This window comes from Coturnix japonica, chromosome 6 (genome assembly GCF_054131305.1).
Source record: "Coturnix japonica strain WE chromosome 6, WE-NBRP24, whole genome shotgun sequence".
NCBI lineage: Eukaryota > Metazoa > Chordata > Aves > Galliformes > Phasianidae > Coturnix > Coturnix japonica.
In genome coordinates this window covers 5,703,336-5,717,689 of record NC_140668.1, presented here as the reverse complement: position 1 = coordinate 5,717,689, position 14,354 = coordinate 5,703,336, and the positions used below count along the sequence as shown (strand labels likewise).

The following is a 14,354-nucleotide window of genomic DNA, read 5'->3' as shown; positions in this document are numbered from 1 at the left end:
TATGCCTCATTCCCCCTTAGTGTCCTGGGGGAATGTGTCTTAGTGTCCTGGGCAGCCTTAGCTGGTGGGGGCAACCAGCCCATGGCAGACAGTTGGAACTCTGTGATCTTTAAGGACCCTTCCAACCTAAGCTAAGAATCTATAATTCCACGATTCTTAGGGATTTGAGGAGTGATAGACAATTACTTGAATTACTAGGAACATGATGCATGGAACTGGCAAAATCAGTTCATTTGATACTATTTTCCTGCAGCTTTTTTTATGTAGGAAAGTACGAGGTCGGTGCAAGAAATCCTTAGCGTCCCTGTTCTCTGGGTGAAGTGTATTGAAGGGCTGAGCAGCCAACCATGGCTGAGGGCAGGAGGTGCTGGTAGTTTGGATTCTGCGACTAATACAGCTCTGGGGCTCATTGTTTTGGGACAAACACTTTTGAACACAGAGACTGTGCAGAGTCCATTAAGGATCACCAGCAGCATCAGAAGAAGATACAGAGGGGCTTGGAGAGGAGCAGAAGGCAGACTGAGTGAACGTGTGTAGTGAAGGGTAGTGAACCGAACCTGCTTTGGATGAACAAGAGGGAAGATTCCCTCCAGGTTACTGCCCAGTGGGAAATCAAAGAAATGAAGAAAATCACTCCGTGTTTCCTATTCAGCTCCTCATTCGGATCTGTTGTATTTTCCACTCCTCTGTGATTACGTCCGTGTCTCAGTCAGGTATTGTTTTCTGCTTGAGTTGGGAATGTTCCCTAAAGCTGTTCCGAGTGCGCAATACTCTCTCATTCTCTTTCCCAGGCCAATTTTGGAGTGAATTTTGGCAGATTACACAAGTGCAGAGTGTTTACTGTCCTGTCTTACATCATCATTTTCCCGTATCGTTTATTTTTCCTTTGACAGATTTTTAACACTGCCAGTCTAATATGCATCAGAGATTGTCGAGTATTACCATAATGCAGTGTATTGTGGGTAATCCCATGCAAATTTTTCTGTGGAAAGTCATGCTAAATTATCTTCTTGGGGGGAGAAAGAAAAAGGCTTTTGCTTTCATTTATTTTAACCGTTTGTTCTTTGGATTTCAGAGCAGCTGCCAGTGGCAATGATTTAGAACAGTTGTTTGACACTCAGCACCATGTGAGGCGATGCTCCTCCTCAGAAGACATGGTGCTAAATGCATGGCGTTGTGTACTGTGCTAGGTTTATTGTATACGTGTCTCCAGTGTTCACATTTAAAACGTTGGTAGGTTGTCTAAGGAAAAATCTGAGTGTATGTTGGGTTGGCACAGTGAAGGTAGGCATTGCCAATTTTTCCAGCTCCATTGTATGAACATATTGAGGAAATACCAGTTCTTGTGAGCCTGAAGTGCATCAGATGTCTCTTGGAAGAGGCAGATCTGATCATACACGCTCTTGTTTTCTTTTTTTCTTTATTATCAAGGTCATTTGCTTGTAAACTGGCTGCTTTGTTCTTTCTGAGGTCCATATTACTTCCCCAAACCGAGACAGTAATCCTCCTTCTGGATGGAACACTTGATTGTAGTAGAAATGATTGCAGTGTCACAAACAGAGGATTATCGTTTTAAGTGGAAATCATAAAAACAGGTTGAAAAAGACTACTAAGAAAGAGGCAGCTTGTTCTTATGCAAATTTTCTCAGGTAGTACAGCTGCAAGATAAGAAGTCTTGAAAGCCTATAATCTGGAGTCAGCATCTTCTCTGTTAATACAGGTTTGCCTGCGTCACACTGTGAACGGTCAGTAGGTCTCCAAAGACTCAGAGAAACTTAGTTTATTCTTCTGAGGCCTACATGTCTTTCTCTTTTTGCATGATGCTCTGGAGGTTGAGGCATTACTCAGCTGCTGTGCATTTGCTTCTGGCTGGTCTCCTCTGAAAAAGACAAAGTGGAAATATTCATTGCAGAACAAGAGGAAATATAAGCTGCTTTTGTGTGAGTCACATCAGTTATCCCACTTGATAGAGATAGTTGCCTCCCCTTCACCCTACTTCTGTCTCTCTGATCTTGTTTCCCTTTCTTCAGTCTGTTCCTTACAGCCTTCAAACACCTGATTTCTTTTTCTCTTTCTTTCCAAAAGCACAGTAAGTGGAGAAGTTAAAGTAAGCCTTTGCTGGTGGGATTATAAGAGCAGTAAAGGCTTATAGGTGGTTTGAAGAAGTTTGTGTCTAATTGACACTCATCCTTGGTAAACAAGTCCAAACGTCTGAGCTCATGCTGCTGGTAGGTTCCTTGTGGGCAAGCAACAGGGGCTCATATCTGCTGTAATAATGTAGAATATTCAGTTTTGATCTCTGTTGTTTTTGTTTGCTGGTTCCTTTCTTTTGATACTAATCGTATTCTCAGCCAAAAGAGTGGTTTAAAAAAACCCCATCAGCCATCAGACTACTTGTACCAGCGGACATCTGGGTTGGCAATAAAGTGAGCCTTTGGACTCCGCAGACCTATAAATCCTGGTTAGCAGCTGGTGGCAACTGTTTCACCTGGAGGAACTTATCTTGATGTCTGGCATCTGGTTGTGTGGTCTGTATTCCCAAGACCCTTCACAGGATGTCCCTCCTAACCCAACCTTCTTGTAAAAAGATCATTCTTTCTCCCTGGGCCTTTTGGTAAAATACGTCTGTTAAGGTAACTTTCTGACATATTCAAGCTGCAAGAAGCATCCTGTATCAGAATAATTATGCTAACACCCATTAGAACACAGCCAACAAGCCCCTTCTTTGTACTCCCATCCTTCACCTTCAAAGGGAGCAGTTACCAGGCTGGATTCCTCACCAAACAGTGTGTCTCTTTCCTCTCTGATCTGAACTGGGCACGTATGCCTTTTGTGCTTTCCTGTGTATCCTTGGCTTGGGAAATCAATGGTTCCTTTGTTGCTTTAGAAGTGCTAATACAATGAATTCTGGAATTGTAGTTGCTTACTGTCACTGATCACTTGGAAGTGTGTTAGGTGGGGAAACCAGCTTTGGCAGCTGGCTGAAGATAACCAAAGAGAACTTGTGAAATGAAAAAAGATAGAAAATTGACATGAGGAATCCTTCATAATATAGGGGAAAAGGTGCAGTGTAAGGGGACAGCCATACAACATATGTGAAATTTGAGAAACGAGAAAGGAAGGCTCAGAGCTGCAGATGGCTCTGTGCCCTTACCTCTCACTCATGAGTCTCTTTATGAAGACGTGTTTAAAGTAAATGTTTAAGGAGACCAACAAAGAGAAGGTCTTGGGCTGATCTGTGAATATGTGCATGGCAATTTAACTGCAGGAGCTGGCGTGTGGCGTGGCCCAGGCAAGGGGACTGCCATCGGGTAGAAGTTTTGCTCTGGTGCCAATGGAAGCAGGAGTCAGAGGAAATGAGGGATTTAGTATAGAACAGACTTAGATCTGGAAAAAAGAAGCATGCTCCAAGGCATAATCAAAAGGCTCTGGAAGGAAACAGTGGACCCTCAGGACTGGAATAATAAGGAATTGTGAAGGCTGAGATTTGGATGCATGCTGGAGCTATTTATGCTGTCCTGGGGCCACAGGCATGTTGGCAGAGCTGGTAGGCAGCCAGGACAGGCACAGAGCAGAATGCTGTGGGACCACTCTGGCTGTTTTATGCAGGAAGACAATGTCTGCACGTTATCTGTCGGTGTTATTTTATATTCAACCAAGGCTACAACACACAGAATCAGGTAAACCTCAGGTTTTATTGCTGTAAGAGTTATAAGGGAACAAAGGAACTGAAGATTCAAACTGGTAAAATCATTAATAATGGCCAATGGGGTAGATAGCAGACATCTCAAACATGCTAAACAATGTGCTCATTCTGATTCCTTATGTTTTAAAATTTACTCCAGAGGTTGAGAACCACCAAAAAAAGAAAAAACCTACGAGAAACACAAGGGCAGGGAAGCACAGTGACTGAGTTAATTGCCTTGATGGCATGAGTGAAGGGAGATGCAGTATACAAAGTTTGTCATTTGTTAAGACTCATATTTAAGTGAGCAGCATTGGTGGACATCCTAGTTAAGTCAGAACTAAGGAGAAGAGAGTTTCCCTGACCCAAAAGAAATCCCAAAGGGATTGGAGTTTTGGGGTGAGGCACAAAAGGGTCATTTGTATAGTGAAAATCTACTTAAAAGTCTGGAAAAATAGGTGGGATGTATTAATCATCACTGGGGTGGGAAGAAATGGATAGTAAGGTGACTCCAGCTACCACTCTGTTTTGGTCTGTATTTCTTTAATGACTGAGAAATGAGGAGAACAGTAAAATGCTAAGATTTACTGTTTGCAGCTGATATGAATTATACAGTAGGAAGGAGGACAGCAAGACTGTGGTTACGGGAATGGAAGATAAAATACAGACGGTGGCGGGGTAAAGCATGTTTGAAGGAATAGTTTAAAGCATTCAAACACATGGTTGGGTTCTGAATTAGCTCTGACTGTTCAGGAAAACATAAGTAGCGATTAGAAAGACAGCTCAATAAAGATATCTGTGCCATGTGCAGCAGCAACAATAAAGAAGAAAGTGAGTAAGATGCTTGTGTATGTGAGAAAATGTAGGCTTGGAAGATGCTATAATATCCCTATAGACGTGAATGGTAGTACCTCCTTTGGACTGCTTTGTCTGTTATGAGTTATTTTCTTTGTAAGGCAAAAGAGATAATGAAAGGGGGGGCTAGAGGAAGCACACAGTGGCCTGGAAGGCAGATTCGATATGGGAGAGTATTAGTGATACTTGAGCTATTGAGAGAGAAAGGGAAAGAGTGCAGAGAGCTCAGCAGTAACACTCAGCACTGTGCTGGGGAGAGGCTTCACAGTGATGTGGATATTTGGTGGCAGCATAGCAGGAAGCAAACTCGCCACCCCATTAAATTCCACTCCATGTAACGTTGCTATCAGGCCAACATGCAGCTTTGCCGGTCTGCTTGTGTCTGTAATGTGCTAGCAAGGGAACAGAGCACCAGAGATCCTGTGGGGCAGACAGCTATCAGGCTGGAGCATGCTGTGATGTCTGGGTCATGCTGTGCTGGCTTCTTTCTAAATGCCTAAATCATTATGTTGGTGCAAAAGTGATACCATGATCCATCATGGGGTCTTATTTTGTATGGGGAAGAAAAGCGTACTAGTGTTGCTGTGTCATTTTGGTCAATACATATTTTCATCACCTCTGGGATGGGCAGAATGGCATATGTTTTATCAGAGTAAGAGGGAAAGGCTTCAAAGCTTTCTATATTGCAGATTATAGTATAGTGAATTTCAAAATAAAATCTACTTTGTAATTTCCCAGTAACTATAAATACTTGCTCTGCTTTAAAGCCACACAGAAAAATAACAAGGTGTTGTGTAACATAGAACAATATGGAGGGCATTTCATGAAAAGATACAATTGGTTCTTTATATAACACATAATTAACCAGGAGAACCTGATAGTGAATGACATTATGGAGACAAATACTGTACTAAGAATGTTCAAAACAGGTTAGACGCTTTCTGAATAGCATCTGTATTTACGTTAGCCAGAATAAACATCAGAAATCCTTTTGTTGCCAAGCATGTGGTGATCACCAGCCAGGATTAGGAAGTTATTTAACTCCCACGGTGAAATATGGCCAAATGAGTTAAACTCATAGCTGAAAATGCTTGGGTGGGCCTGGAGTCTGCTCACTTTTCTGTATGCTGAAGTTATTCATACAAGCAGAGAAGTGGAAGTAGAGAGGGAGGAAAAGTGATCCAGGGATTAAACTGCCAATTTAGGACTTGCAAAAATTCAACTTCTTGCTTTCCCAGACTGCTTTTATGAGCTAATTCATTTGACACAGACTCTCAGATGTACTTAGAGCTCCACCTCACATTTAATCTTCAGGCACCTCAGGCTATAACCTGGCTGTGACTTGTTCCAGGTTCCATAGAGTTCACACAGCAGAAGGTGTACGAGTGAGAGAAAGCCGTGGGTAGACTACAGATGAATGTTGAAGGCACAGTCAGATGGGGTAACAGCAGTTAACCTGTTGCCAGTACTGGAACCTGCATTAAAGACAGAAATGTTCTTGAACAAAGCACTTGGTTGTCACCAGTGTAAAGTAGTTTTCTTTTCTTACACTGCCCCAGAATCACTGTATGACCTTGAACAGTTTCCCCATTTCTTCTTCTTGTCTGCCAAGTAGGAGAGTTAATTATCTGGAGCACTATTTGTTTTCTTTCAAGAATTAGCACTTATTTTTTCTATTTATTTTCTGTTTTGTTGTTGTTGTTGTTTTTCCTGACAAACAAACAATGACAACAACAAAAACATACTGACAATTCCCACTACTTTTGTTCTTTGCCCTCTGGACCTTCTTTATGGCTCATCTACGTTGGTTTTGCTTTCTATTTTTGTCCATCTTTTATTCCTGATTCAGCCACTTTTCACAGTTATGCCCCACATAAATGTATGCATTGGTCCCAGTGATACCCAAGAAGTGATCTGGCAAAACTGGACCTTCTGGTACCATGTACTACCTTCCATCTCAGGAAGCAATGCGAAAGAGGTGCACCAGCATCCAGCAAGTATGGAAGCATTCCATACCCAACCACTACTGCTCTGTGTGAGTGTGCAGTCTCTGGGGGAGGGTGATGAGAATATATCCCCATCTTTATGCTTACTTTGGTTGGCTATCTATGCTATCTGAATAAGTAGAACTTGACAACCAGTTTTACCATTTGCTAAATCCTCAGTTCTCTTACAAACAGGCCTTTCAGGCCTCTTTCTGCTCTCTGATCTGCTTTCCTCCATCCCTTGAACAATCTAGCCTGTAGCATCTTTAGCCAGGGAAAGAGTCCGTTTGAATGACAAATCAATAACCCATCTTGTGACGAAACAAAGAAGTTTGCTCAGTCCCAGCTGAATCAGAGCATCAGCTAAATTCAGCAGATTTTCAGGGAGGGTTGACAGCAAGCTGGGCCTTGTTTCCTCACCTAGTAGCCAAAGTACTGAGGAAAGCGAGGATGGGCATTCATAACGAAGCACACCTCTCCAACAGTGAGATGGGGATTGAGGTTTCCATTAGTTTTCCTCTTGTTATCATTCCTCCACATCAGCATCCACTGACCTCAACCACCCCTCCCTCTTTCTCATCCTTTTATCTCTCCAGTCCTTTTATCTTCTGTCTTTAACTCAACCCCTCTCATCTTTCTAGAAATTCAAGCTACCCATTTTTTTTTCTCCATCTTCAGCCTTTTTCTGCTTGCTTAATCCCTTTGAAATCTTTTGGCCCAAATTTCTATCCCCTAAACTTTGTCTGTTTAGAATGTCATACCTACTGCTTAGGGATCTCTGGGCCATGAGAAAAACTGGCTTGTTCCCTACTGTCCTCATCTCAATAGCTGGTTCCCCATTGTGCATCAGCATGTTTTCTTTCACAGGGGTTTAAAGGACACTATCTTTTGGGGCTGGCCCAGGCTAAAATTTCATCTGCAGGCACCAAATGTTTCATTCAGCTGTGTGGTTTGTCCTGTGCAGCCTCGAAGTAGTTTCTATTAGTATTCCAATGGAGAGCTCACTGATGGAATTAGTGGGAAACCAGACTGCCAATTTATTTATACCCAGCCTTAGGGCATAACCATTGTGCATGTGTAAAGCTGTTGAGATGCAGAGTATACTCTGCATGTGTGTGTGTATGTGTTGACTGGAAGTAAGTTTGCAGGGAAAAATATTGCCTCAAGGATTGAACAGTGCCCAAAAGTGACCGTACTGTGTGCCAAAGATCCCTTTTCTCTGAACGCAAGAGAAAAATGATGGCTCTGAAATCTGTTGTCTACTTGTGTTTATTAATATCTTTCAACTCCAGTTTAACTGCAGCTCTTGTTACCCTGGTGGAGAGAGAAAATTCTAATTTAACTTCTGGAATCCTTCCACCTTCAACAATATCTGTGTTATGAAACTATCGCTGCCTTTGGCTTGTGGGGTTGTTTAAAGCATATGAGTAATGAATAACGAAGTTTTCCCATTACATTGTCTCTTAGCCTGTGATGTGTTTTTAGGTAAATTGAGAGACGTTGGAAGCATTTAGTTGTGAATATATAGTTGATGCATCAGTGCTGAATGCGAATGAACTCTTTTTCCGGTATAATTTCATCAACTTTCATTAGGAGAATTTTTATTGCCATTATCTTGGCCAAATGATAAATCACGGAATAGCTTTCTTATTTTTCCCCCTCCTTCCGTGTTTCCTATTACTGTGACACAGTGTCATTTAGGAGATGCAGATGAACACCTCACTGCCCTGTTATGATAAAAACAGTTTGGGCAGAGAACAAATGTACTGGTTTAACTAGACCAAGAGCTAATAGGTTGTGTTCATTTAATTCATCTGATTAGCCATGTTGAGTTCCTCTGGAATGTTTCTTCCCACCAAATCATATATACAGATACATCCAGATATTAGAGCATGGTGATGTCTCTTACCATACTGTCTGCTGTGGTATGAAAAAATGAGAAGAGATTAGCAAATAATGTCTAGTTCCATTATTCTTTATAACAGCCAGGAAACTATAAACCTGTTATCCTTTAACATTATGTCTTCAAAAGACATGCATGAGGGGGCCCAGGGGACCAGTGGGCATATTTGTATTGCGCAGCAATGTGTGTATTGAGCCAATGCTGATCCAGACTGGCACTTTCATGTTATGAAGAGCAGAAACTATGCAAAGATATGAGCTGATCATCAAAGAAGAATACCTTTGTTAGCATATCCATGAGGCTAAACTAATTAAGACTGATGATCTTGTCTGCAGCTTTCTGGTACAGTTTTCTGATTCAGACTTTGCTTAGATTTTGCTGGCTTGGAAGACTGCACTGCACTCCGCTTCTCATACAGATGCCTCCAGAGGAGGATGGAGCCATGTAGGATTGTGATGGGGAAAGATAGGGTCTCTGAGAGTTCAGGACATTGCAGAGGACCTGATGGCAGGTAGAACAGCTTCCTCCTGCATGGTAGTGGCAAACGGGTTATATATTGTCACTGTGAGTAGAAACAATCCAGCTTGACTGCTGTGGAGCTTCTTAACCAAAATCAAAAGTTCACCACTTCTCTTTCTTTATCTCTTGTAGAATTTCAAGAATTTCAAGCAAGGCAGGAGGGGCTGGTTTCTACCCAGAGCACCAGCTCTTGGCACTGCTGGCAGATATCATTAATGCTGTTAGTTTGATGCATCAGTTCTGTCAGCATCTTCACTTTAATGGTAGTCACCAATGCAGCTCCAGCTCCTGCCTCTGCTGAGAGCTGAGGAAGAAGAGGGAGAGCATTGTCTGAGTTGGAAAATAAAAGACTGCCTGTGTTTGAAGTGAATTAAATGTGTTAACTTGTAATGTTCTAGCTGAGGTTTCCAGCTGTTATTCCCGAGCTGTCTGTTCTCGAAGCAATATGGGTCCATCATAAAGCAGCTAACTTCAGAGCATGAGCACTTACTGTCTGAGGCTTCTCAGGTGTATTATACTTTTATTATTATTATTTCTCTGTTCATAGTTTCCTAAGGCCTCTTCATATCCTGAATAAAACCCTGGGGAATTGTAAGCCCACAGGCTGAGTTTTAGCACTGTCACTATTCGCATCTCCTGGATTGATAGGTATTTAGTGTGCTGCCTGGATCCTGGAAACAGGACCCTAAGATACACCCCAGGGAAAGCCCCAAGATGTTCCTTGTATTTTTTACCCCTGAGAGAATAATTCCTTTGCTGTGGAAGTGACTTATTTTTGCTCAGAAATGTCACCATTTCCACCTGCCAATTGTAACTGCCACACTAAAATGTCTTCTGAAGTAAAATAATGGAAGTGAGGAATCTATGTAGAGCTGCTAGGCCCTCGTTGTTTTGTATTAATGACCATTGGTTCCTCTAAGCCTCTTCATCTATTTTCTTCCCATTATTAATAATTACTATAGTTCATTGCACCTGGCTCTTACTTAGCAAAGCTTGCAGTGATTAGGATGGGAGAAGAAATGGTGTTAGAGATTTGCTGACTGCTTTAAAGATATTTAAGAGACTTTCTGAGAGCAGAAGTCAGATCTCCAGAGTCCTTTGTCTACGCCTGGCAGGGAGGCTCTGTTTTCTCATATTGTTTGTGTGCTCTTCTAGGCACGTCCTCTGCTTATCTAGCTGTCCAACCACTCAGTATATGTACAAGCTCAAAATAATGCATTATTTGTTCATTATTCATTATTATAATTACCTATTCATATTTATTCATATAGTTTGAGAAAACAAGCAGAATTTCAATGTGGTTACTATAGGAAAATGTGTTTGTTATCAGATAGGGCTGCTTTAATGTTAGATTTTATTTGTACATGCTGGACTTGCTGGAGTTGAAGTGAAGGCATTCGCCTTGTAAGACATTTTGTGGCCTCTAACAAACATGAACCAAAAAAAAGCATTACAAGGGAGCTGTAGATGGTCACTTGGGAAGCCTCTTTTTTCCATCCACCTCCATGCTGTTGGCTCCCAATTTCTCTCAGCTGTGCAGAAGATCCTAGAGAAATTATAAGTGCAACCTTACATAGGAAACATAAACAAATTAAAGAAGGCAAAACAAAACTAACTACTAAGAAACAGGAGACTGGAGCTCAGCCCCCTGTTATCAGTTACTGGTATATTATATATATATAATATATAATATATATAATATATGGGCTCTGTTACCTGTAAGATGTGCAGTAACAAACACCGAGTGAAGGGTCAAGAGCAGGCCATGCTGGTGTGGAGCACACACTGTGCTTGTGGCTGGTGCCAGGGCTGTGAGCACGGACTTATGGCAGTTGCTAAGGAAACAGTCTTGGAAATGGGATTGGAGTTCTTGTCAGAAGGTTGGCTGCAGAAATGGTTTGTGCTTCAAAAGCACACGGGGCTGATACTGACAAAGGCTGCAATTGTTCAGCAATTGATTCAACCCCTGGTGTGATAGCATTAAGGAGTAACACATGATGTGATCACTAAATGCCAAAGATGAGGGATTTTGCAGTTTCTTTGGGTTATTTTCGGTGACTCTTTTGTGGTTTTGGAGGTTTTTTTTGGTCTCTTGCCATCTCACTGCTTGTGAGAAACTACCAGTAATTACACCGGATTACTCCTATGTAGGCCCTTGATGTGTTACTTTTTTGTTGGGTCTTTATTTTTTTAAGTAGTGAAAAAGCATGCACAGACAATTCAAAGTCAGGGCTCTTCCATGTGAGGATCCACAGCTTGAAGGAGTCCTCTTGGAAAGGTGATGTTGATAATCCCAGTCCTGTTTTTGCATTTCTTTGCCTGCACGTCCCTACTAGAGACATAGGCTTTTAATACACTGAGAAATTCCTCAGAGTTATTTGTTATTTTGCAATTACTTTGTAATTGATTTTCTTAAAAAGCAATTCATAACTTGTTAAAGATGTTCCCTCCTTCCCCTCTTCACTGTTTTTTCTCTAATCTCTGCCACTGTCCAGTATTTACAGTCATAAAACCTATTTGTTTCCCATTGCTTAGGGAGATGACGCTTCTAGAGAGAGAAAAAAGATGGGACCTAATGATTTGTAAGAGTGTATTTAGTCAGATCCTCTTGGGGTATGAGTCTAATTTGTACAGTGACAACTTCAGTGTAAGTAACCAGAGCAGTTACACTACTTGCCTCTGTTGCCTCTGTAAAATAGAAGCTATTTTAGAATAGATCCTGTAGAACAAATGCTATCATTGAATTCATGATTGACTGTATGGGAACCTGAATGAGGTGATACTGTAATACTAAGAGCTGTCCTTCTGAAAAACAGTCTCCCAACACCTGCGCTTTGTACACTCAGCAATGAAACTTCCTCCTTTTTTCCACCAGGGCCTGCAGCTGGGAACTCAAGAGCTGGAGGAGATGGGAAGCAAGTTTTGCCTTGCTCTGCTCATTCTGCACCTCAAATCCTTGCCCTGCAGCAAGAAGGTGATGGCTCAGGCAGCGCTACTCCTAGATCTGGAGGAAGAGATAACAATAACAGACCGGGCACAAAGGTCAGTGACAGTTTCCTTACAAATTTCATTTTCCTCTCAAAATATTACTTGAGCATATGGATGGCACTGTCTCAGTGAATTCATCAACAGGAAACTGAAGTTTCAGGTGATACTCTGTCCACCTCAGATCTCCTCTGTGGAGTCAATCTCCTACAGGGAAGATGTTCTCTAGGTGAAGGACTTTGATGGTATGATTTAGAAACAGTATGCCTGATTCTGCAAGGATTCGCACAGTCATTCCTCTTTTCCTCACAGCATTGTATCCTACAGACATATGAAGCATAGGTTTGTGATTTTTGGTGCGTGTGATGAAGTCATTATCCAAACAACCATATGGGAGGTGTTTTTTCCTAATTGCAAAATTCATTTCTTAGCTTCCTGTGTTCAATGGGATGTATGCAAGTGAGGTTGCCTCATATGTGGGGAATTTGGCCTGGGTAAAGGTCAGAATATGGGATGCTTCAGCTGTGATGAAGCAGAAATGTATGTGCTCTTTCTAAACCATGCTATTCCTAGTTCTACATGCAAGCACTTACTCTTGCAATATTGTTTTTCCAAGACAAATGGAGGAAAAAATAACTGAGTGATGTGATATGATTTGAAGTTCCCAGTGGGTTTGTTATCAAAGAGTGCTTCCAGCTTCATCAATGAAAAGCCAATTTTTTCTGTTGCAGAAATGCCCCCATAATTTACAGCAAACTTCCAGTCTTCCCCCTGCAGGAATACTTAACTGACATTCGCACCACCTGTTCCTCATGCCTGAAACCATTCTTACAAGCTTGTTCGTGGTTTTTAATGTTTATGGGGAACAATGAAAAAAAGAGAACTAAAATATAGAGACATTCCTTTTGTATAGCTGTGCTCACTTGTACATATGAACACATAAATGAAGCAATTAACATGTATCCTAAATGGTTTCAGTACTGGGGACAGCCATCCGAGAAATCGTTGGTGTCTCATTAGAGAGAGCTACTGAAGCCTGGCCAGGTGGATGAATTTGAGATATAAATCAGATTTTCCAATTCTGAATTAGAGCTGGAGGAGTTTTTGCATGAAAGTAACTTCAGGGAAGGAAAATATTGAACTCTGACTTGTCCCAGACACTGAAAATAAGTTGGTCATACCAACTCCATGAGCACTTTCTCTCATTTGTGTGGTTTTCCATTACCTTTTTCTTTGGTTGGTTTCATGTTAGTGAGCATTCATTTCATTTTTCCTGATGTTGTGTGGGCGATGAACCTTTACCAATATAGCAGCTCTCTAATGACAAATACTTTTAAAGAAGTTAAGAATTAAAGAAAAATCCCTTACCTTGTACAGCTCCCATGCCATTCCATATCTGTTTGTGGTGGTCAAAAGCAAAGCGCTCTGTCCCTTCAAGGTTCTGTGTCATCTGGGGATGGGATGTCACTGCTGAAGGCAGTGTGATGGTTACTTGTTCATTTTCACTCCAGTGGGTGGAATTGCAGATTTATGGAGTTCTGATGGGTTAGGTGCAATTAGTTGGCATTTGTAGTACAAGTAAACATTACATTGTTTGCTCCTGTCTAAAGATTTGCCATATTACAGGAGCTTTTTGCAAAAGATCAGGAAAAGGGAGATGTGGGGCCCAAGGGGCTTGGCTTGTAAGTGTATTCTATTTTATGATAAATAATTCATTGAAAAGGATTGTGCAGCTTATTGATTCTGATTCAGAAAATTAATATTTTGCTTCTGGGTTTCTTTGAGTCTCGCCAAGAGAACTGCATAATTTGATTTTAGAGGGAATAAGAGGCCTAAAGCAACCAAAGGAAGAATGCAGAATAAAGAGAGCACACTGCTATGGGCAGGAGAGCAGCTGTATCCAGGCCTCTCCCCCAGCTCAGACTTTGAAATAAAATAATGCATAGACTATGAAATAAAAAACTGATTATCCATCAGAACTGGAGGTTGCAGTGTGGGGTTCCACTCGGTCTAATCTTACTCTGTAAAGATGAAATCCAGTCTTTCTCCATTTAGGTAGCACAGGGAGCTCAGCAGAGTCTTTCTGCTTACTGGTGGTGTGTCACTACATCAATGGTAATTATAGTCTACTTTTGCCAAGACTAGAGCTGTCTTTCATGGTTTAAGGAGCAGGAAGTGTTTATAGCTTAGAACCAGTGCTGTTGTCTTCTGTAGTTACCACAAAAAACACTTGAACACTTTCTATGCTTTCCTCTTGTGAGGATGGAAATAACCCAAATTATTTTTGTACCTTTGCCAAAGCAGAGTTGAACTCGGGGCCTGCAGGTGCTACACAGGAGCGACCTAAATGGTTACACTGTGGGATGTCTTTCTTGTGTGCTTTACACTGTGAGCAGAGGTGGTTTAAACACCTTGCAGGCAA

At 41.5% G+C, this 14,354-nt stretch overlaps 1 protein-coding gene and 1 long non-coding RNA gene across 2 annotated transcripts in view; one reads left to right on the top strand and one right to left on the bottom strand.

Moving 5' to 3' along the window:
- Nucleotides 1-14,354, top strand: part of LOC146760309 (cytosolic carboxypeptidase 4-like) — a 63,004-nt gene that overhangs the window by 27,617 nt on the left and 21,033 nt on the right. Inside the window, exon 3 of the mRNA XM_085551481.1 lies at nt 11,823-11,989. Within this exon, the coding sequence (XP_085407607.1) occupies nt 11,823-11,989 (167 nt within the window). The remainder of the gene's footprint in view (nt 1-11,822; nt 11,990-14,354) is intronic.
- LOC146760310 (uncharacterized) lies at nt 7,887-10,956 on the bottom strand. The gene is made up of 3 exons (XR_014947657.1): nt 10,664-10,956; nt 10,402-10,493; nt 7,887-9,251 (listed from the first exon to the last, which is right to left on the bottom strand). It is a non-coding gene; the product is annotated as an uncharacterized LOC146760310 (long non-coding RNA).